Below are 21324 nucleotides of genomic sequence, written 5' to 3'. Positions count from 1 at the left end.
ACCTGGAAACCCTCCAATTTTAAATCACCGTTATCAACACAGATGAAACTGCATTACCGACACTATATATATTATATTTTTTATATATTTATTGCATCTGGCATCGCTATCATTTTTCTAGTACGTACATAGTAGGTAGCAAGGCGAATTCATATAAGGTGGTGTTATTCAATAAGCTAATTTTTTCTCAATTCGCCTGGTTTACGTAGCTATCAAAGTTTTTTATTGTTTACATTTTTATATTTAAAAATGTCCGTTAAACGGAGAAAAACTTCGTTAATATTTTGAATTATTTATGTAAAAAATCTGAAAATACCAAGCATCTCGTAAACAAATATCATTTTATTTAAACAATGGCATAATTGGTATGTATACAAATATATTATTTAGGAAAAAATATTTTATTTATATTAAATGTTAACTTATTACATAATATTATTTTATATTTTATATTAAAATTGTGTAGATAACGTGATTAACAAAACAAAATCTCTTTCGGAACACTTAATATTAAGAAACGCATATGAGGTATTTATCCGGCGGCAACTGAATTCTACGTTATGGCTTAATTTTGAAATCTATTAAATGTGAACAAATTAAACAATATTGTTTTATATATACACCATGTAGATAAAGAGGTTAACTAAAAAAAAAGTCTGTTTCGGAACGCTTTCTATAACAAAACCCATATGAGGTATTTACCCGCCCGGCGGCTCCTACATTATAGCCAAATATTGAAAATTATTCCGCTGGAGAAGAATTATCCATTCGCAAAAAATATTCATTCATTCGTAATATAATATTTTAATGTTTATGTACTTTTTATGTTTATTTTTCACAAAAAATTAAGTTTTACTTAACTTAAGGCACTAACTTAAATTTTGGAAATAAGGCTGCCGGAGTAGAGTTTTCGTTTGAAACAAACATTATTCAATTCAGAATTTATTTTCCCCACAAACTTTAATATCTTTATTTTTTAATATAATATAAAAATTTTACAAAAATTTTCATCAAATGAATTCGCCGTACTTATGTTTTTTGACATTTACGAAAACCAAAAGCAAAAACAAAATACATGGGAAATGTTGTTGTTGTTGCCTTGGTTGAAATCATTTAGTTAAAAGTCGACTGTTAGACTTTTTCCGATTTTTTGACTTATTTCGTCTATTTTTTTACTTTTTCGAGTTTTTCCGACTATTTTAGAGTTTTTGATTCTTTATCCACATTTTTAAAAATTTTCGACTATTTTCGACTATTTTTGACGTTTTTTTACTATTTTCCAGTTTTCGACTTTTTCAAACTTTTTTCCAACTTTTCGATTTTTTTCGAATTCGACCTTTTTCATAAACTGTTGTCGAGTTATCGACTTTTTTGGAATAAAATAGTCGTCTTCCATTTTTTAGGATATTTATAAATATTAATTTAAATGAAAAATTTGGTGTTGTAAATACGCAAATCTTGGACTAAGGGAGGGATATTTATTTTTAAAATTTTTTTCGTACATAAATGGATTGCTACAAAAAATATCATCTAAAATAGTTTTCAGACCTTAAAAACTATTTGTTTGATATTTATCTAAAAATGTGGTAATGGATATTAAAAATTATTTTAACAACATTTGACGCAGTAGAAGTTTTAGCTTTTAAGTTTAATTTTTTTTACCAATGCACTCACACTTTTAAAAATTTAAAAACATTTTCTTTCCATCTACTATTTCAATTTTACAATCAATAAATTAATTTTTGATGAATTTTTAATTGTTCTTCTGAAAAAAAAATTCTCTAGACTTAATTTTTGTATTTTTTTTTAAGAAAATGTATTCAAAATTAATATTGTAAATAACATTATTAAATATAATGATAATGTCATCTTGAAAAGTAAAATTGCCTGCAGCCTACGTCACAGAATCAATTTCAAACGAGTTAAAATTCTATTCAGTTCCAATTTTATAAAATTGGCAGTTTCAAAAATTCTCATTTTCAAAATTTTTTCTTCCAAAATCCCACTTTTATATTTCTCGGATTCGTTGTCTATTTTTAAAACGACACAGAAAACTTAGCCGCCTTAAAACCGATTCTAAGCCGCCGCCCTTAACATTTGTCGGCGCAAGTCTCTGGTAATCCAACTTAACATTCTTGCTACTCTGCTGCTTTTATATATTTCATTATTGTTCTCACTTCCATTTTGTTATTCGAAGTGATAGGTTGTGTTCTAGGGAATTTTTTTCGTGTGCTTTTCGGCGCCATTTTGATATACTAGCTTTTTGAATTTCCACTTTTGGAGATCGACAAAACTTTGGTCTGCATAATAAAGGTACTAGCTGATGCCAAAAAAATTAACAGTATGATTTGTACAAGTACAAACTACATTCGTGTGGAGTTTTATTCCGACGTCGATATATTTTATTTAAATGATTTTTGAAACGAATTTGATGTCCTTGTATCAGAGTTTTAATAAGCCTGATATAATCAATTTACAATGAATTATGTGTTATTAGGTGATTCGTCTAAGTCATTTTCGGAAATGGTCCTTGCGTGGGAGTTGCGTCCAATTATGGACCGGTCCAAAACAAAATTTCGTATTATTCCCCAATTCTTCCTTTAAATCACCTACTACGGGCTGAAGTAGGAGAGAGAGTAAGTTTCTTATATACTGTGTGTTGGAGTTACACAGAACTCGTCTGTGAGAAGAGCGTAACGTTGTTGTTGAAAAAAATGACAGCGTTTCACTTCTTAGTGTTCAGTGATACTTACTTTCATGTTTCTAGATTCAATATTATAGAAAATTCAAAAAGTGTCTTCAAAAAATATCAATAAGTTCACGTTCTCCGGTTCTCACACAGAGAAAACAGATTCGTTGTGATAAAACCGAATTTGTTTCCAATCGAATTTAGTCGGTTCTCACAACTATACAAAAATTCGATTGCAACTATTGTAAAATTTGGTTACTATTACTGAATATATTTTGTACACAATTTTTTTTATTTATTATTCGGTAATCTGTATTGAAATTATTGGTATTTGTAACTGAAATATTATTAATTAAAAAACAATTTGTGAATCGTGTGTATTTTTACATTACAATATGTATAAACTTACAAAACTTATATGTAAATATAAAAATAAGAACTTCCCATTAATTTTAAGATTTTGATAGTAATAAACATAGTTTTTTTTGTATCAGGGATTTTGCTTCTCTTTCTGTCCAAGGAACACTAGCTTTTCACGCCTTAACGCTGCTGCAAAATTATGAAATATTATAGAAACATAACATAAAATAGATTTTAAGATATACATAAAACATTACCTTTTTAATCCAAATTTCTGCATTAACTTATTCCCAAATATAAATCGATTTTTTTGTTTTAAATTATAAATTTGTTTTATTTTGTTTATTTTTGTATACGTCAACTATAATTACCAATTAATTGGTTGTGAACATCGAATTTGGTTCCTTTAACCGTAATTAAATTTTAAATAATTTTTTCAATTGATAATTGATTGCAGTGCTCAATATTTTATACTTTTAACAGTTTTTCGGTCACAGCAACTAATATTAGATGTTCTTACGTATTAATCCTAAATAAAAGATGGTTGCTTTTACTGAATTAACAAATAAATATAATAACCGATACAATTCAGTTCAAATTATTAATTTGGATTTTGTTACAACCACAATTCGATTATTATTATACTTTTTTAATACTGAATATAAAAATCAGTTAATTATACAGTTTTTCTATAACAGGGATACAATTGTAATTAATTTAACTAAATATTCATAATGATAATCGATTTTCAAACGATCTGTTTTCTGTGTGCACCTAATTCCGGCTTTACGTACTTAATTTTATGTTTCTAGGTTCAATATTATAGGAAATTCAAAAAGTACCTTTTGAAAAAGTACCTTTGACGTGTTCTCGTCTAATCCGGACTCTAGATACTTAATTTCATGTTTCTAAGTTCATTATTATAGAAAACTCAAAAAGTACCTTTTGAATAACGAAAAAGCACCAAAAAGTGCCTTTTTTCGTTCTCATCTAATTCCGATCTACATACTTAATTTCATGTTCCTAGGTTCAATATTACAAAATATTCAAAAAGTACCTTTTGAAAAACGAAAAAGTACCAAAAAGTTCCTTTTTATGGATTCTCACCTAATTCAGAAACTACATACTTAATTTCATATTTCTATGTTCAATATTATAGAAAATTTAAAAAGTACTTTTTGAAAAACGAACAAGTAAGAGTTCTATATTCGGCTGTGCCGAATCTTATATACCCTTCACCATGATGTGTTTAAAGCCTTTTGTACCTTTTGAAGAACGAAAAAGTACCAAAAAGTCCCCATCTATGGGTCCTCAGTTAATCCGGGCCATACAAACTTAATTACATGTTCCTAGGTTCAATATTGTAGAAATTGTAAAAAGTACCTTTTGAAGAACGAAAAAGTACCAAGAAGTCCCCTTTTACTGGTTCTCACTTAATCCGGGATATACGAACTTAATAACATGTTTCTAGGTTCAATATTATAGAAATTTCAAAAAGTACCTTTTGAAGAATGAAAAAAGTACCAAAAAGTACCCTTTCATGGGTCCTCACTTAATCCTGGCCATACATACTTAATTACATGTTTCTAGGTTTAATATCGTAGAAATTGCAAAAAGTACCTTTTGAAAAACGAAAAAGTACCAATATGTCCCCTTTTATGGGTCCTTACTTAATCCGGGCCATACATACATAATTACATGTTTCTAGGTTTAATATCGTAGAAATTGCAAAAAGTACCTTTTGAAAAACGAAAAAGTACCAAAAAGTCCCCTTGTATGGGTCCTCACTTAATCCGGGCCATACATACTTAATTACATGTTTCTAGGTTCAATATTGTAGAAATTGCAAAAAGTACCTTTTGAAGAACGAAAAAGTACCAAAAAGTCCCCTTTTATGGGTCCTCACTTAATCCGGGCCATACATACTTAATTACATGTTTCTAGGTTCAATATTGTAGAAATTGCAAAAAGTACCTTTTGAACAACGAAAAAGTCCCCTTTTATGGGTCCTTACTTAATCCGGGCCATACATACTTAATTACATGTTTCTAGGTTCAATATTGTAGAAATTGGAAAAAGTACCTTTTGAAAAACGAAAAAGTACCAAAAACTCCCCTTGTTTGGGTCCTCACTTAATCCGGGCCATGCATACTTAATTTCATGTTCCTAGGTTCAATATTATAGAAATTTCAAAAAATACCTTTTGAAAACGAAAAAGTACCAGAAAGTCCCCTTTTATAGGTTCTCACTTAATTCAGGCTCTACATCCTTAATTTCATATTTCTAGCCAATAACAAAACATTAGTGCTGCTCTCGCTCTGCTACTCTTGCTCTGCTGCTCTTGCTCTGCTTTGCTTTTATAAACAAATTACAATAACAATATTTACCGTATTGTTATGTATTTTGTTTTTGTTTTTTGCAGTTTCTGACTGAGCATGAATAAAAAATCTAAATTTTATATGAAATTTTCAGAGGTTGTCTCGGTTTTTTGCTCATATCTCCGTTATTTATGGACCGATTTTGCTGATTTTAAATAGCGTTCTTGCCGGTCGTATGTCTGATAGAATTATGGAAGATTCGGATCTCGCAGATATCTGGGGTCTTCTAAAAACTGATTTCAACAAACATACAGACAGACAGACGGACATGGCTTAATCATCTCCGCTACCTATAAGAATATATATACTTTATAGGGTCGGAAAATTATATTATAGAAATTACAAACGGAATGACAAACTTATATATACCCTTCTCACGAAGGTGAAGGGTATAAAAATATTCTATCCAATATATTGTTGCACATAATGCCTCCTTTTCAATTCCTTTTATAATAAAATATACTGATGATATCACATTCTATCCTCAATGACATAATTTTAAACCAAATAACATGGAAAGGTACATATACGAAATGACAAAAAAAGTTTGTTTGGAATATAGCAAATTTGCGAAAAAAAAAGAAATCTTATTATCACAAACGACCTGTTAACTAGATATCTTGCAGCTAACTTGTTTGTGTGTAAATTTCCATAAGGAAAGATACTATCTGGGTAGTTGGTTTTTTATTATCACAGAAATCTAGAGCTTTTTGCACGTCTGCTACTTACCTTCTCTACAATATCCCTAAAAACGTCTGCCACGAATTTATCATGTTTTGCTGACGTTTCTAAAAATAACGATCGATGTTTACGGGCAAATTTTAAGCCTTCCTCTCGACTAATAACTCGCTCATTATCGATTTTGTTGCCAACAACTATTGTCGCTATATTCGGATTATCACTATAGTTTTCCAACTCTGTAAACCATGCTTCCAATTTGACTAACGATTCACGATTTGTAATGTCATAAACAAGAATTGCTCCCAATGCTTTTCTGTAGAAACTTGGTGTTAGACTGCGAAATCTTTCCGCACCAGCTGTGTCCCACAAAGCCAATTTGTAATCAACACCATCAATATTCATCACTTTACTCTTAAAGTCCATTCCAATCGTAACATCGTGATTTTCGTCAAATTTATTTTCCACAAAACGGCGTATAAGACTGAAAAGTTTCCAAATATCAATATAGTAAATTTTTAAAGTTGTAATAAAATCTTTGTACATATGTAGGCAGATGGAAAAAATATTAACAAATCATGTTCAAGTGTTGTTTGTTTTACATTTTTTTCCAAATACGTAGTAAAGGTTGATGTCTAATTTAGTCATCAAGCAGAACAATCAGTGCTCTTCTCAGTACGTTTGTTCTCTCGTTCTATATGTTCCTTTTTTAGAACTTGTATATTTCCGATTTATTTACCTTGATTTTCCAACACCACTTTCCCCAATTACCAAAAGTTTAATAGCCTTATCGCTAAGCATTGTTCTTTTCCGTATGCAATTTATTAAATATTTAACATTAATTATTTAAATACTATTATTTATTGTTTAAACTTATTAATTTTTGCAGAACAATAATTTTTTTTTTTTTTTTTGTGATATTCTTAAGTTGGCGGTGTATAAACACACAAATTGCCAGGTTATCACACAACACGTAACTTGACAAGTACGCGAATATAACAATCCAAAATATAACAAAAACTGGGGTGAAATTTATGATTCACCACCAAATGTAGTCTAATACACTTCCACAGAATACATCTGTAAGCGCCTGTTCTTTTTTTGTCTGATCCTATCCACCATTCCGATGAGAACGTAGTTTCTTGTAATAGTGTGTTTCGCCATTTTACTATTACTCTCCGCTTGTTATACATTCCTTTGAATCCGTTTATTTAATTTTGTATAGTGGTTCCTGTTAATCTCGGGATAGCCCATTGACTTATTTTTATTCTGATGAGAATTATCATTCCAGTTAATGCTCCCCATAGGATTTTAGTTGAGCTACCGATCAATACGTGGAACTGCTATAAACTCCTTAGGTTAACTTCCCCATGCTCTTTATACACACTTTCAATGACCTCTAACCTCTATAAGACCAAGTGGGCTGTCGGGAAGTACATATGCTAACATCTGTTGGCGCCAAATTTAATCTAATCGAATCTACCTATTTTGTAAAAGCTTGGACTTCCGGCTAGAAGCCAGTATTGAGGTCTGTAAGACGGCAATGTATGCGGGTTTCTGTGATTTCAATTTAAATCTCTATGTCCATTCTATTTCTCAGCAAACAGCCATTCATTAGGCTGTAGATTCCATCGGGTGTTGACTCTAAAGTTCAACTTTCGATCAAGGATTATTGTTAGGTAGGTTGAGCCCAGCTCAAGACCGTATTCAGAGCTTCTTCAGCTCTTCTCTACAAGTAATTTGGATCCTTTCCCTTTAGAAGTGTACTTAGGAGGCAATTAATCGTGGTAACCCAGAGTAAAGGTTTCCCTGGATTACTGCTGATATTGAAAACTGCCGGTCACTAATATCGTTCCGTACCAGAACTTGAGTTGCTATAGGCAGCAACATTATGCTTTCATAAACGATCATGTTTTCGCTGATTAGCTTTCAGTCCTATTGGTTGGAAACAGTGCCGCTTCACCTTTTCATCAATTTGGATCTTTGATCTTTAAAAGTATTACAACTTTGTCTGCATTAAGGACTTATTTGAAACTTCCATCTGTTAAGGTCCTTAAAAGGTTTGTATTCATGGTTACCCAGAGTGGTGGTGAAATATATTTTTCTTGTGCTATAAGAGCATCAGTTTATACGTTATTGGGAGTACCATCTATATCATACGCACTGCAAATTGTTATTGAAAGATTTTTCAACATTTCAATGCAGTCTCCACAGATCTACCCTTTTCGTTTCTCATATCATAGGTTGTTATCTAACTGTCTACTTTTAATCGTGTTATCAACTATTCATTCCAAAGTTTTGACTAGAAAGGACTACAATTCTATTGTTGTCCCTAGAATTGTACTTCAATTTTATGGTGTCGCATAGCAGGGGTTTTTAGGATTTGGAATACATACAATTCTATCAACCTGTCATGTATGCGAGGTAGATATCTTTGACAGATGTGTTGAGACTATTTATATTTTAAATAGGTTCCAAATTACTCGAAATACTTGAAAGAATATTAAAAGATTCTTAAAATTTTCTTTCTATTTTCTCGTATTTCTCGTCTATGGGGAATTATTAATAATATTCATTTTGTTTGGGTTTTTAAAATCTCCCCTTATTTATCATCGTCTTAATATAATTTAAACATAAACCTAAATTATTTTATATTTTACTGATAAGATTTGGAATGAGTATATTTTTGTTTACAAAATTTCAAAAATAAAAACACTTTATTTAAACATCAACAATATCAAGAAGTTAACAACAATTTTAAAGAGGAATTTAATCGTTAAATGTTTAACTCGTGTATGGAAATTGATAGTATATTCATAAGTGTATAATAAAATGCATATTTTATGTAAATAATATAAAAGAAACTAGAACAAAATAAAGGACAGAAGATAAGGATATTCAAAATAAATTAGGAAACCATATTTAGATTAGTTTTGTTTTAGTACAAGTCAAGAGATTAACATCAGAATTGATTTTTTTTAGATTAACTAATCTGATTATTAATTGGCATTTGATTGCCAACTTAAAAACCCGCCCTTAAAATTTATATTCAATTCACACTTTACCAAATACAGAATTTCATATGAATTGTTATTATTTTATAATGTGAAGTTTTGAAATTGTTTTCAATTTGTTTTTAAAAAGAAGTTAAATTAATTTCTTTTCAATTTAATAAAAACAATAGTACTTTTATTATTTGAATTAAGTCGAAACTATTTTATTGTTTAAATTGTTTTAATATTCATTTATTATGTACGCAATTTCAATAGTTTATTTTAAAGTAAATAAATTAAACTTAATTGGAAAATCATCAAAACTTTTATTTATTACCTCCACTTTTATTTAATTTGTTTGACTTTTTTATTAAAATGTGTCAAAATATTTATTTAAATTAATTGAACTACTTGTTGAAAACTACGCGTATTGTGTATAACGCATTAAAATGTTTATTTATATTTTATCTAAAATTTTACATTTTACAAAAGTGATATTTGCAGAAAACAGCTGTTCATTGTTTATGTTTTTGAGTGAAAAGTTAGCAATAATATCAAAGTTAACTGATCCTGTTTCCATACCTAAAAACACACAATCATCGGTTAAAAACCGCCTAAATTTGTTTCGAGTTTAATCTAATAAGAAGTTAAGCCTAGTTTAACTGAGTAGTAAGAAACCCGCCCTAAATAATAAATGTCAGTGAATTATCTCTTGATATTCGATATCACTTTATACAGTTCGCTACAGATTTGATATCACAGCATTTTGTTTGAAGAAAACTCAAATAGTTTAACAGTCTGAAGGATACTTTTCATTACATTGAAATCAACAAGAAACCTCGTCCTTTCTTGAAGTCATCAGTGTAAACGTTCGTTACATTAGTAGGTGAGTCGTACTCCAATAGTCCCTTCTGGAATTCAGATTAATCGAAGTAGAGTTTTCTAAGGATAGTTTGATTTTTAGGAATATATCTAGGTATTAAGCGTTTTAGGACTGACTCTATGACTTTTGGCGTTAAAGAGTTTTCAATCTTGTATCTTATAAATAAGCTCCGTTTTAAGTGAATTTTAATGCCACTGGAAACACTCAATTCACTATGTAAACCCAAGTACTTAGATGTAATCCTAGAACGGAAATTAAAATGGGGACACCACAGAACTATAGGCATGAAATGGGGTCTCAGTCCTACTATGACAAATAGGCATTCTAGGCAATGCTTCAATAATCTGTGTAAATACTGTTTGGCTATATGTGGTGTCATATGTCATATTCTAGCTCTGAAAACGTTGCTAGATATTCCATTCATGTATGTATGCTGAACACAATTATACACAATCTTCGGACATGCCTGATCGCATAACAAACACAGAATATGTCGGAAACTTTGAAAGGCTGATCCAGATGTCTTGTTCAAGCGGAACATTAGAGCAAATACTATTAGGAATCCGTTGTTATACCGATGGCTTTAAAATGGGGGGACAAATTGGACATGGGATTCTATTTTGAAAACCTAGAAACATAAATATACCACCATTTACCTAATCATAGTACATGCTTTCAGGTAGAAGTCTGAGCCTTTACTATATTTTCCGACAGCCAGAAGGTAATTAGGGCAATATCAGGTGTTAGAGTAAAATATAAAACCGTATTGGATTGTAAAAATCTTTAGCCTGATACCCATCATATGGGTATCAGGCCACTCGGGAGTAGTCGGCTTTAAAGGGAAGGGAGCTTGAGGCAATTAATCTGACAAATGCAAAACCATTCGAAGCAACAAAAGCTAATTTAAAAATATAGATGAGAGAATTCCATAAAGCCTCTTCGAATAATAAAAAGGTAGGTAGAAAGATCCTATGGGGTGATCCTGATGAGAACAAGACGAGAAATCTCTTCAAAACGGACAATTCTGAAATTAGTATGGTGATATTCAGAGTGAACACATAGTATTACGAGCACATCTATGTTAAATTGGATATGCAGTTTCAGACGAATGTAGAGCATGTGGAAAGGACAGTGAAACTTTGGAGAACTTTCTCTGCCAATATTAGGTTTTGTCGATGTTAGATCCAAGTATCTTGGAAATGATGTTATTCCGGAAAAAACATTCCTGACTAACACTTATTGGAAAATTCAAGGTGTATTTCTTCGGATTTGATGTACTATACAACTTTCTATCAACGTAACCTAATGTTACTTTTGAAGTGGTGATAAATGATATGCTTTTGGAGGTGCTTTGCTTTATTTTTGCTGGGAAGAAGCATTGAACATTTCTTTACAACAATACATGTTAAGATTAGTTTGAGATTTAAGTAATATTTTTAATAATTCCTCTCAAGTTTACTCATGATACACATTCTATATTCTTCTACATTTACATACATGTAAATGTAAAATAACCTACACATTTGACATTGAAATTACGATAAGATTTAAAAATCGCTGTTTACTGTTATTATAAACTTCTTGTTTTTCTTTAATTAATAACATAACATAATCAATATAACAATGACGAATAAAATAAAATAGAACAAACACTCTAAAAATATAGACATACATAAATGTATGTATATAACGGTCACGCAAGGCGAAATATTTAAAATTTTAACACACGCCACTACAATACACAGGTATTTTCACATACATACACTCACACAGTTGTATAACTTAAAAACATAATAATTATTATGTTTATTTAAAAATAAATATTATTATAGATATGTTAGTTGTTTGTTTTTTTAATAATTATGTTTGTACTTACCACATTTATTTGCGAGATCACTTGATGACAATTGATTTGGAAAATTACTATTAACTGCTGTTGAGAGGACATAAAAACGTTTTTGATTCCGTAAACATTTTGTTAATAAGGAACGTTGTACATTTAAGGCGACCGTTGGATTTGATGACTTCAAGCTGTTGAATAATTTAAGGGATGCCATTTTTTGTTTGACGTAATATTTAATTCACCACTATTTATGTTTTTTTTTACAAACTTCCGTTTTTATAAAACAGCTGATTTACTACTTTCTCTTCTCACTTTCTTTCAAAGTCCTCTTATTTTCTTCTTCTGTTTTGACAACACAAAACAACACTCACTTATTCGCTCAGTTGTTGGCAGAATACTATTCACTTTTTTCGCACACTTTCAGTGTTTTGATTTAGTTTTCTTGTTGTTGTTAATATTTTGTTCTAATTTTAAATGGAAAAATAATTTATTTTAAGCACAAGACACAAAGAAATCGATTGTAAAACAGAAAAATAAATGTTGTGTTTTAGAAATTTAATAAAATTAACAAACAATTCTCTTAAACAAAATACGAATTGTTGGAAGCTGTTGTTAAAGAACCAGGAATTGATTGCTATTAATCTTAAATGTAAGTATAATTTCTTATTAGCTCTAGACAGTTGGTTACTTAAGCTTGCGTAAGCCTTATTGAATTTAATTCTAAAGTTATGACACGACACACTGCCAGTGACCCACTGAACGAATGACTGAATGTGTGCGCTATAATATTTGATAACTGTTTGTATGTTAGAAACTACTAATATCAAATTATTACAATTTGTCTCAAGCACTCCGCTCTGCTCCACTTCACAAAAGAAAATAAACGTTGTGTTATGAACACAGCAACTAATTGAACTGCCTTGAACTGTAGCTATAGCTAGCTAACAGTTCTAGTCAGAAAGCGCGTTGGTAGAATCGAGATACTACTCGATGCTAGCAATTTAAACGAAAACAAAAACAAGTATTCCCTGTGTACGTACTAGACATTTTCAGTGAAGTAACGTAATTATAATAATAACAAAAACAAAACAAGTGAAATTCGCATATTTTTGCTCATAGATATTTCAAATGATTATGTTTATTTTTCATTTTTGCTTTTGAATATTTTCGTTTATTGTTTATTTTTGTTTTTAATACTTTTTTATCTCTCATTTCTTGGTGCTTTGAGACCTGCGCCTTAATAGTTTTTTGCTAAACGTATGGCATAGTGTTGTTAATATTTTGCCGGTACGAATGACTACTTTAGTCGCTGCCAGCAGGTAGTGTTTGCTAATTGTTATGTGTGCTTATATGAAAAGATTTATGACCATTAGAATGAAGTAATTTTGAAAACCTTTTTTTTAACAAAAGATAAAGATAATTTAATTTAGAGAACAGTTCCTTTTAAGATATTAAGGACTCGCTTTTTTTTGGGTTTTGATTAGGATGGCGGTGCATCAAGCACTCATATTGCCAGGTTATCACACGTTTGTCCAGAGAAAACCCCACCAACCGACCTATACCTTCATATAGGAAGTTGGAGCATCCGGACTTGATTTCATCAAAAGTATTAATGGTCTCCACCATTTGGTACTTTTTCGTTCTTCAAAAGGTACAAAAGGCTTTAAACACATCATGGTGAAGGGTATATAAGATTCGGCACAGCCGAATATAGAACTCTTACTTGTTATATTGTATAAATGAGAGCAGAATAATTAAATGTCTCACCTGTGATTAGTCAAGACAATTAGTTATATTTGATACAAAACTCTCGTAATATTTTGGTCGGGATGACATTTTTTGTTAATCTTACACTCGGCACAGCTTCATAACTCCGCTTATGCCCATTATAAAACTCGCTTTAAATTAAAATCATATCTTATCGCCCGTAGCTAAAGTTTTAAAATCTCTACATTTATTAGTAGAAAAAAAAGCAAATGAAAACTCTCAAAGAAATGATGACACTATTATCCACACTATACCTAGATATTGTAAAAGATAACTTTATTTAATAATAACTTATTTTGTATTGTAGTCAAGATAATATAACATTTTTGTGTTGCGAATAACAACATACATGTCTTTTAACCTACCAGACCCTCTACTAGACATGCTTTGAATAAGGAACATATGCTCCAGAATAATGAACTTTAAATAGCAAGATGACGAATGCGGATTATCTGTTTGCCTAAATTCCCATTGATTTCACTTTTTTATGTTCGCTAAGTAAATAACAAAATATTTTCTATGAAAGCTTTTATAAATCTATCTTTAACTTAGGGCGAGTTTTTCTGATAAAGATAATCTTCATTCTTTGGTTAAACCAAAGATAAAGACAATCTGATTTTTTGATTAATTGTGCTTTCTCACTTATGTGAGAATAAAACAATGTTTTCGGAAGAACAAAATCATAATATTTTATGTAAATTGCAATTTTCTGATTTGTTTTGTTTTATTAATTATTGTTTAAAATGTTTATTTAACATTTTTCCAAAATTTTCCATTTTACAAAAGTATTGTTTGCAAAAAACAGCTGCTCATTGTTTATGTTTTTTAGTGAAAACTTGGCAATACTAACAAAGTTAACTGAGCTAAAATCTAAAACTGAAAAATACAATCATCGGTTAAAGTCCGCCTAAATTTGTCCCGAGTTTAATCTAACAGCAAGTTAAGCCTAGTTTAACTGATGAGAAATAATCCCGCCCTTACTGCAACTATTCCATACCTAATGGAATAGTTTTTACCAGAGCTTTGGCAATTGCACGAGAAATATCTAATCTCCTTTAATTTGATATTAATTCGGTTTAAAAATGTATCACAGCGCTGCATCATGATGCATCTAATGCGCATTGCGTTCACAATCATCAAATGCAATGATGCATTTCCGAACGAGCATTTGTTGAACTCAATATTTGAAAATAAAACGATATCTGTTATTAACAGATTTTGCAAAATTAAAGCAAAATTAATTCCTTTTTTATCTTCTTTCAGATTGTTACATCAGATCAATATGAAAATCTAAATAATGGAAACACTGTCAATGTTAATGAAGATTCTGATATTACAGATGCATCCAGTTGCAGATGTTGATTAAGTGATTTGTTAAGCAGTGGGAATGAATGCATTCTAATCATGGTATTTAATCAACAATATTCGTCTGCACTTTTTCCTGTATGTCTGTCTGTCGTGTTTATGTATGTAATAAACATATAATTAATATTTGTACAATTATTTTATTTCTTTTAATTTTATTTTAATTCTCCTATTTTTATTTTTAAAATTCATTCTTTTTTTCTTAATCATTATTATGTTTAGTAAATATATAAAATATTTGTGTACCAGCAATTTGTTAAGATTAATAATTAGAAATTAATAAAAACCAAATGTAGGTTGGGAAACCTAAACTTAAAAAATATATATAATTGTTTTTGATTGATTGACTGACTAATCTTACCGTAGTTTCGATATCAATTTAATAAGAAATGTTGCAGGAGAAAAACAAAAAATAATTTCTTAGCTTTTCATTTAAATAGTGAAAATCTTTAAAGATTTATTCAAGTAAAATATTTCTGTTATTTATTATTCTGTATAACAGCTGCAAGAGCTGCGGCAGACAGTCATGATTTAATTCATGTCTGTTTAAATATTTATCTATCGGTCAATCGGTTGGTCGTTGTCCTGAATGACTGACAGATAGAGTTAATATCTTGATTGTAATCTTTTATAATAATTAATATTAATTGGATTTTCATTTATGCTTTGTTTCTTTTTTTCTTGTTCTTTATATGTGGTTACTATAATTATTATTTGCAAATATGTAATTTTGTTAATACACACAAAAAATGAATTGCATTAAAATTAGAAATTATTTACCTAAACCAATCTTTTTAGCATCCACTTCGTAGATGAGTAGTCTCCACATTTTGACAACAAACACTTCGGCTTCTTCGTCAAGAACCTAAAAAATAGAGAGAGAGAGAGAGAGAGTAGAGAATACTTTGTCAACAGCACTGTATAGGAGTCAGTTTTGTTCTTACCATCTGAACATCGTCCAGAATACTTTGAGGCGAACTGCCTGCTAGAACTTTGGAGCATATAAAGTCGACCAGTGTTGGCTCGGGTTCACCGATATATTCAATTATCTTCTTATTTATCCAAGGACGTATTTTCCGTTCCATAAGATTGTTGTCAATCTCATTGCGATCGAGTTTGTAATTGAAGAGATCCTCCTTTTGGGTGGGTATCCTGTCAATAATGCTTTTTATGTGGCGTCGTTTTTCATCGTGTACCTTTGTACCACTACTATCATCCTTTTTGCTATTTGCTGCATCTGTATTACCAGCAGCTGCAGCAGAAGTATCATTCTTACCATGTTTTTTGTTTGTTGTTGCATTTCCCCCCTTTCCAGCGCCACCACCAGCTGCTGACGATCCAGTACTACTAGCAATGCCACCACCTGCATTTCCACCGCCACCTCCTCCAGTGGTATCGTGTCTGTCACCTGAGTGCGTACTAGACGAATGTGAGCCCTGTTTTGTCTGATTGTCTTCATAGTCTGTACGGAATGAAAGCCAAAATAATAATTTTAAAATTTTACAAAAACACCTGCCATCCTACTACTTACCCAAAGGTACTAGTTTTCGTTTTTTAGGATTGGAAAGATCATCGTTGTCATCGTCATTGCTAAACACTCCGGCGGTAGATTCAATTTTCTTTTTCTTTGCATTGGCCCCCAGATTCAGACTTATTCCAACGGTAGGCATCATAGGCGGTGTAGAGGCGGAATCATTATTTTGTGAATGTGCAGCAAAGGCTTGAGGAGTAGCAGGCGACATCGACTCTATATCAGGAGCACTTGCAAAATCGCGTGATTCGGAATCCTGACGACTATATCGACTGCTTGCATTTGACATGGTCTCATGTCGAGAGGCAGCATCATCATTTGATGATGATTCAACTGAGCCGGCTTTTGAAAGTGGTCGCATAGGCGCACTACTTGCACCTAACGCACTATCCTCACTTCTATGATAGATATCATTTGAATTTAAACGTTTTTCCGAAGACATGTTAGTGCAGTGTCTGTCCCTGCTACGTTCCCTCTCCTTTCGTTGCAAGTTCTCCAAATTAACATCAATGATAATTTGCGGCCGGTATAATTTTTCATGTTCTTTTTTGGCTCTTTCATATTCTTGTGAGGGATTTTCAAATTCACCGCTAAATATTTTATTTTTAAGTTCTTCCAACTCTTCTTGTTCCTTGTTGCGATCCTTAGCGTCTAAATCTGCTTCTCGAACTCGTTCCGCCAGGCGTCGTTGCAATTCCCGACCCCTAGATGGTAAAAACAGTATGAAAACTATGTACAGAATGTTTCCAAAGAAAAAAACCTACTTGTAATATTTGATATCATCTCTTTCATCATCATAGTCTTCTAGGAACTCTTTAAGGCGTTTTGCTTCTTTTTCACGTTCATCCTGTTTTACTTTTTCTTTTAAACGTATCTAAATTGAATACAAAAAAAAGAAATGATTAAACTTGTATTTGATTTTGATATCGCGTAATAATACAAACCTTTTCATATTCCTTAGCTTTGCGTTTTTCCCTTTGCTCCCAATTTATTAAACGTTCTTGGTAAGCTTCTTCTTTTTCGCGTGCCTTCTTTTCAGCCTTCTTACGTTCACGCAATTCCTCTTCTATTTCCTTTTCGCGCTGCACATCTCTAACATTTTTGACTACCTTTTCTTCACGTTCTCTAAAATAATTACAAATATGTTTTTTAATGGCAATTTTAATATCTTTCTGAAAAATCTAAAACAATCTTGATCGGTCTGAGTTATACCCATTAATGCCTAGTAACCTACCTTTCACGTTCTCTGTCACGTTCCCTTTCTCTCTCCCTTTCTCGTTCTCTTTCACGTTCTCTTTCGCGTTCCCGTTCACGCTCCCTTTCTCTTTCTCGTTCCCTTTCGCGTTCACGCTCTTTTTCTCTTTGCTCCCTTTCGCGTTCTCTTTCACGCTCACGTTCCCGTTCTCTATATTCACGATCTCGATCTTTTGAGCGCGAGCGACTGCGTTTACGCCTCGATTCCTTTGACCCACTCTCCCGTTCCTTATCTTTTTTAATTGGAGATGAAATATCAACTGTACGTTCCTTTTTATGGGTCGGAACAATTGAAACACCATCACTACCGCCCACCTTTTCTTCGACATCCCAGTCCTGCTCGCTGACACTTTCGCTTCTCTTTTTCTTTTCTTTTTCCTTTTCTCTTTCTCGTATTTTCTCTTTCTGTTGCTCTTTATCGCGTTCCTTTTCCTTTTCACGTTCTTTTTCTTTTTCCTTGCGATGTTCGTCAGCTTCCGCTTTTTTACGGAATTTGCCAATCTCGCTGCTGATCAGATTACGCTTTTCCTCTTCCAAATTGGTCTCGTGTAGTACTTTGGGAACTTTGATCTCATCATTTCGGTTAGGTTTAGTTTTAACTCCACGAACTCCATACAAGTCAGTGCGTGCATTGGGATCAAATTCGTCCATTTCATGCTTGTGTTCATCAATTATTCGTCTCATTGATCGCAGCGCATCTTCATCGTCAATTTTCTCATCTGGCATTTCACTTGCTCCATTTTTACGCTCTTCCTCTTTAAAGTTGTCTAGCAAAAGCTTATTTTTAGCATCAACTTTCGCTACCAACGTTTTACCGTCCAATTCGATTTCACTTAGTAAACGAACAGCTCGCATGCCGGCAGTGGGACCACTTTTATTTGGTTATAAAAGAAAATAAAGCACATGCAAATTTCATATTGAATTTTAAAAACAAATTTTGTACTTACTCATATTCACAGAAACCAAATGTCGAAACTCGTTTCCAATTCACAACAGGACCACAAGTGGACAAGATACGTGTTATTAAAATCTCCGGAACCCGTTCACTAATGTTTCCTTTGATATTTTAAGAAAACAAATTTTCAATTACAAATACTTCTGCTGTAAGAACAAATATATATAGAATATATATTTACCCACAAACACCGTAATGATTGGTCCTTTAAATTGTGGTACTGGATCTGGGGGCCTTTGATAAACCGTTGGTTGAGAACTGATAGTTGCCGAGTTTCTATAACCTCTTGCATGTGGTGGCGGATTACCCATCGGCCCCATCATCTGTTGAGAATAATAAATATAATTTTTTTGTTCATCAACCTCTTTAATGTGGCAATACGTACGTGAGGCGGTGGTATGGAGGGATTCATGTATGGTGGCATAGGTGGGCGTGGTGGATATGACATTATTTTGCTGTTTATTTTCTTAAGTACGAACTGAAACTACAAAAACTTTATAATACTTTAGTATTTATGTTCTACAGACCATCAACAATTTCCCACTTCGCTTGTTTAGTTAAGCCGTTGGATGGTTGGCGTGCCAAGTGTCAGCCTTGTCTACTCACTTCACTAGTCGTCGGGAAAGAGCACCAACAAAAATTTGTGTGATTTCTTTTAAAATGTATGTATGTAGGTAGGGTAGCTTTTCCAATTATTCTTTACTGACATCCATCTATAGTTGGCATTTATATTGATAATAGGAAAATAACACACATTTACTATAAAGAAATTCAGTGAACAAAAAAATAAAATTTATATTCCTTTTTTCCACACAGCTACACAACGTTGAGAAAATCAGACTATTTTTCTTTGCAAATACCGGTTACTCTATTATTAAAGCGGTTACTACACAGCTACTTGACCCCTGCGCCGACAAATATAAACGACGACGGCTGCTCACACTAAAAATTACGCCGGCGTCTTAAAATCGACTGTAAACCGGCTATGTTTCAAACACGTTTAATTTTTAAATTTTCAACAATTTTAAATGAAAACGGAATCCAAAAGATAAAATAGTGAGATTTTGGAAGCATATATATTATTTATAACCATAAGAATCAATAGAAAAGTAAGTTCTCAATTGAATTGTCAAATTAAAAATAAAAACAAAGCATCAAAAATTATTAAGTATTTTTGTGATTTGTGAGGAAATCAATTTCATAAATTTACAATAATTGTATTGAACCATATAACAAGAAATATCCGTGTTTTTAAATGTTTATTTGAACAAAAGGATAAAAGGTTTGTTATAATGTTCTGAACAAAAAATTAAAGAATGGAGTACAGCTTGTGGCGTTGATTTGTATGTATCATTTTGATAACAACGATTACATTAAGCTTTATCGAGGCTCTAAAAGCGCACGTTTGAAGCCAAATGTACTACCTTCTCGTGAGCCAATAAAAGAAGTATATAATTTGTTATTATTTTAAATTTCTTTATTTTTATTCATATATATTTTTCTCATATTTGACATAAGTATTTTGTTTTATTTTTATGTGAATATAAATTTTTTAAAATTAATATTTTGATACACTATGGTGAAGGGTATATAAGATTTGGTACATCCGAATATATCACTCTTACTTGTTTTCACTCTCTAACTCTCTGTTTGCAAGTTTTCAAAAGTACGCGGAAAGACCTAATGAAACTCTGATATTAAAACAAGGTATTGATATGTAAAATCCCTTTTAATACAGCAAAAAGTGTTGTAATATATAACACAATGAAACATTTTATACCAAAAAGGTGTTCTGTCAGGACGCACTTAGACTTGTTAATTAGATCCAGGTTTGGATGCCTCATATAGTTTTCTTTGTGGTCAAAATTATTTGGTTGCGCAGAAGGATGATGAACCAATAATGATAGATTGTGCTCATTCAACCGTACAGTTTTTTACTACGTGTCCTTTATTGAAAAGCCTAATAGGTTTATTAAAGGAAGGATCCAAAGTATTACCATTCATTTATGTAAAGTGATGCCGCACAGAGGGACAGTGTTCACAAACTATACGATTGCTGAGCTTTCTCGTTTTTACATCTAATAATGCCCGTCTGTCTGTTGAAATCAGTTTTTAGAGGACCCCAGTTATCGGCGAGATCCGAATCTTTAATAATTATGTTAGACATACTTTCGAGAAGAACCTCTGAAAATTTCATCAAAAAATGTCATTTTTTTCATATTTTGTTAAATAAGCAACAACAACACTGTTGTACACGTGTGTGTGTATTTTGTTTTGTATGTTTGGATGCTGTTGGCGTCATTGAGTTGTGTATTTTGTTTTTGTGAATTCTGTTCGTATATTTGGATGTACGTTGGTATTATTGCGTTGTTTATTTTGTTTTTCGTTAGGTATGTTTAGATGTCTGTTGGTTTAGATTCCTTGTGTATTTTGTTTTTTATTTCGTTTAGCGTTGTTGTTGTTGTAACAGCTAAAACTATACAATAATCTATTGGGCTACTTCAACTGGATGCGTCCATAAATCCATTGGACAGAGTAAAGTAGGGTTGGATGAGCAGTTGAATATGTGATGGGTATCATGAGGACCCAGACCACATGCAGAACATTCGTTGGGGACGGCACGGTCTA

General features: G+C 31.7%; 2 protein-coding genes and 1 long non-coding RNA gene across 9 annotated transcripts; all 3 read right to left on the bottom strand.

Moving 5' to 3' along the window:
* Nucleotides 1-2149: 2149 nt before the first annotated feature.
* On the bottom strand, nucleotides 2150-19550 carry LOC111681486 (RNA-binding protein 25). Of its 7 annotated transcripts, none has more exons than XM_046946229.1 (11): nucleotides 19241-19550; nucleotides 19082-19189; nucleotides 18878-19019; nucleotides 18689-18797; nucleotides 17722-18612; nucleotides 17432-17612; nucleotides 17252-17361; nucleotides 16488-17191; nucleotides 15901-16418; nucleotides 15737-15821; nucleotides 15092-15657 (listed from the first exon to the last, which is right to left on the bottom strand). In XM_046946229.1, the coding sequence occupies exons 2-11, from the start codon at nucleotides 19142-19144 to the stop codon at nucleotides 15563-15565; spliced, it is 2898 nt and encodes a 965-aa protein (XP_046802185.1). In that variant the 5' UTR covers nucleotides 19145-19189; nucleotides 19241-19550; the 3' UTR covers nucleotides 15092-15562. The 7 variants fall into 7 exon arrangements, 6 of the variants coding, with proteins under 6 accessions (XP_046802188.1, XP_046802185.1, XP_046802186.1 ...); XM_046946230.1 differs by having other exon boundaries at nucleotides 19303-19550; XM_046946231.1 differs by having other exon boundaries at nucleotides 19082-19180; nucleotides 19303-19550.
* LOC111681492 (ras-related protein Rab-18) lies at nucleotides 6091-7076 on the bottom strand. The gene is made up of 2 exons (XM_023443288.2): nucleotides 6845-7076; nucleotides 6091-6589 (listed from the first exon to the last, which is right to left on the bottom strand). The coding sequence occupies exons 1-2, from the start codon at nucleotides 6904-6906 to the stop codon at nucleotides 6118-6120; spliced, it is 534 nt and encodes a 177-aa protein (XP_023299056.2). The 5' UTR covers nucleotides 6907-7076; the 3' UTR covers nucleotides 6091-6117.
* On the bottom strand, nucleotides 12088-12829 carry LOC124418790. The gene is made up of 2 exons (XR_006940211.1): nucleotides 12660-12829; nucleotides 12088-12288 (listed from the first exon to the last, which is right to left on the bottom strand). It is a non-coding gene; the product is annotated as an uncharacterized LOC124418790 (long non-coding RNA).
* Nucleotides 19551-21324: the final 1774 nt, after the last annotated feature.

Source organism: Lucilia cuprina, chromosome 3, assembly GCF_022045245.1.
Source record: "Lucilia cuprina isolate Lc7/37 chromosome 3, ASM2204524v1, whole genome shotgun sequence".
NCBI lineage: Eukaryota > Metazoa > Arthropoda > Insecta > Diptera > Calliphoridae > Lucilia > Lucilia cuprina.
The sequence above is the reverse complement of the archived record's forward strand: the minus strand, read 5'-3'. Positions and strand labels throughout refer to the sequence as shown.

What these genes read in the sequence shown, in the direction of transcription:
- LOC111681492 (XM_023443288.2), bottom strand. Translation starts at nt 6,906, where the DNA reads ATGCTTAGCGATAAGGCTATTAAACTTTTGGTAATTGGGGAAAGTGGT. An exon ending in AGTGGTGTTGGAAAATCAAG is followed by an intron (nt 6,590 to 6,844) that starts GTAAATAAATCG and finishes GAAACTTTTCAG; the next exon opens with TCTTATACGCCGTTTTGTGG.
- LOC111681486 (XM_046946228.1), bottom strand. Translation starts at nt 19,144, where the DNA reads ATGTCATATCCACCACGCCCACCTATGCCACCATACATGAATCCCTCC. An exon ending in AATCATTACGGTGTTTGTGG is followed by an intron (nt 18,798 to 18,877) that starts GTAAATATATAT and finishes AAAATATCAAAG; the next exon opens with GAAACATTAGTGAACGGGTT. An exon ending in ACGAAAACTAGTACCTTTGG is followed by an intron (nt 16,419 to 16,487) that starts GTAAGTAGTAGG and finishes CATTCCGTACAG; the next exon opens with ACTATGAAGACAATCAGACA.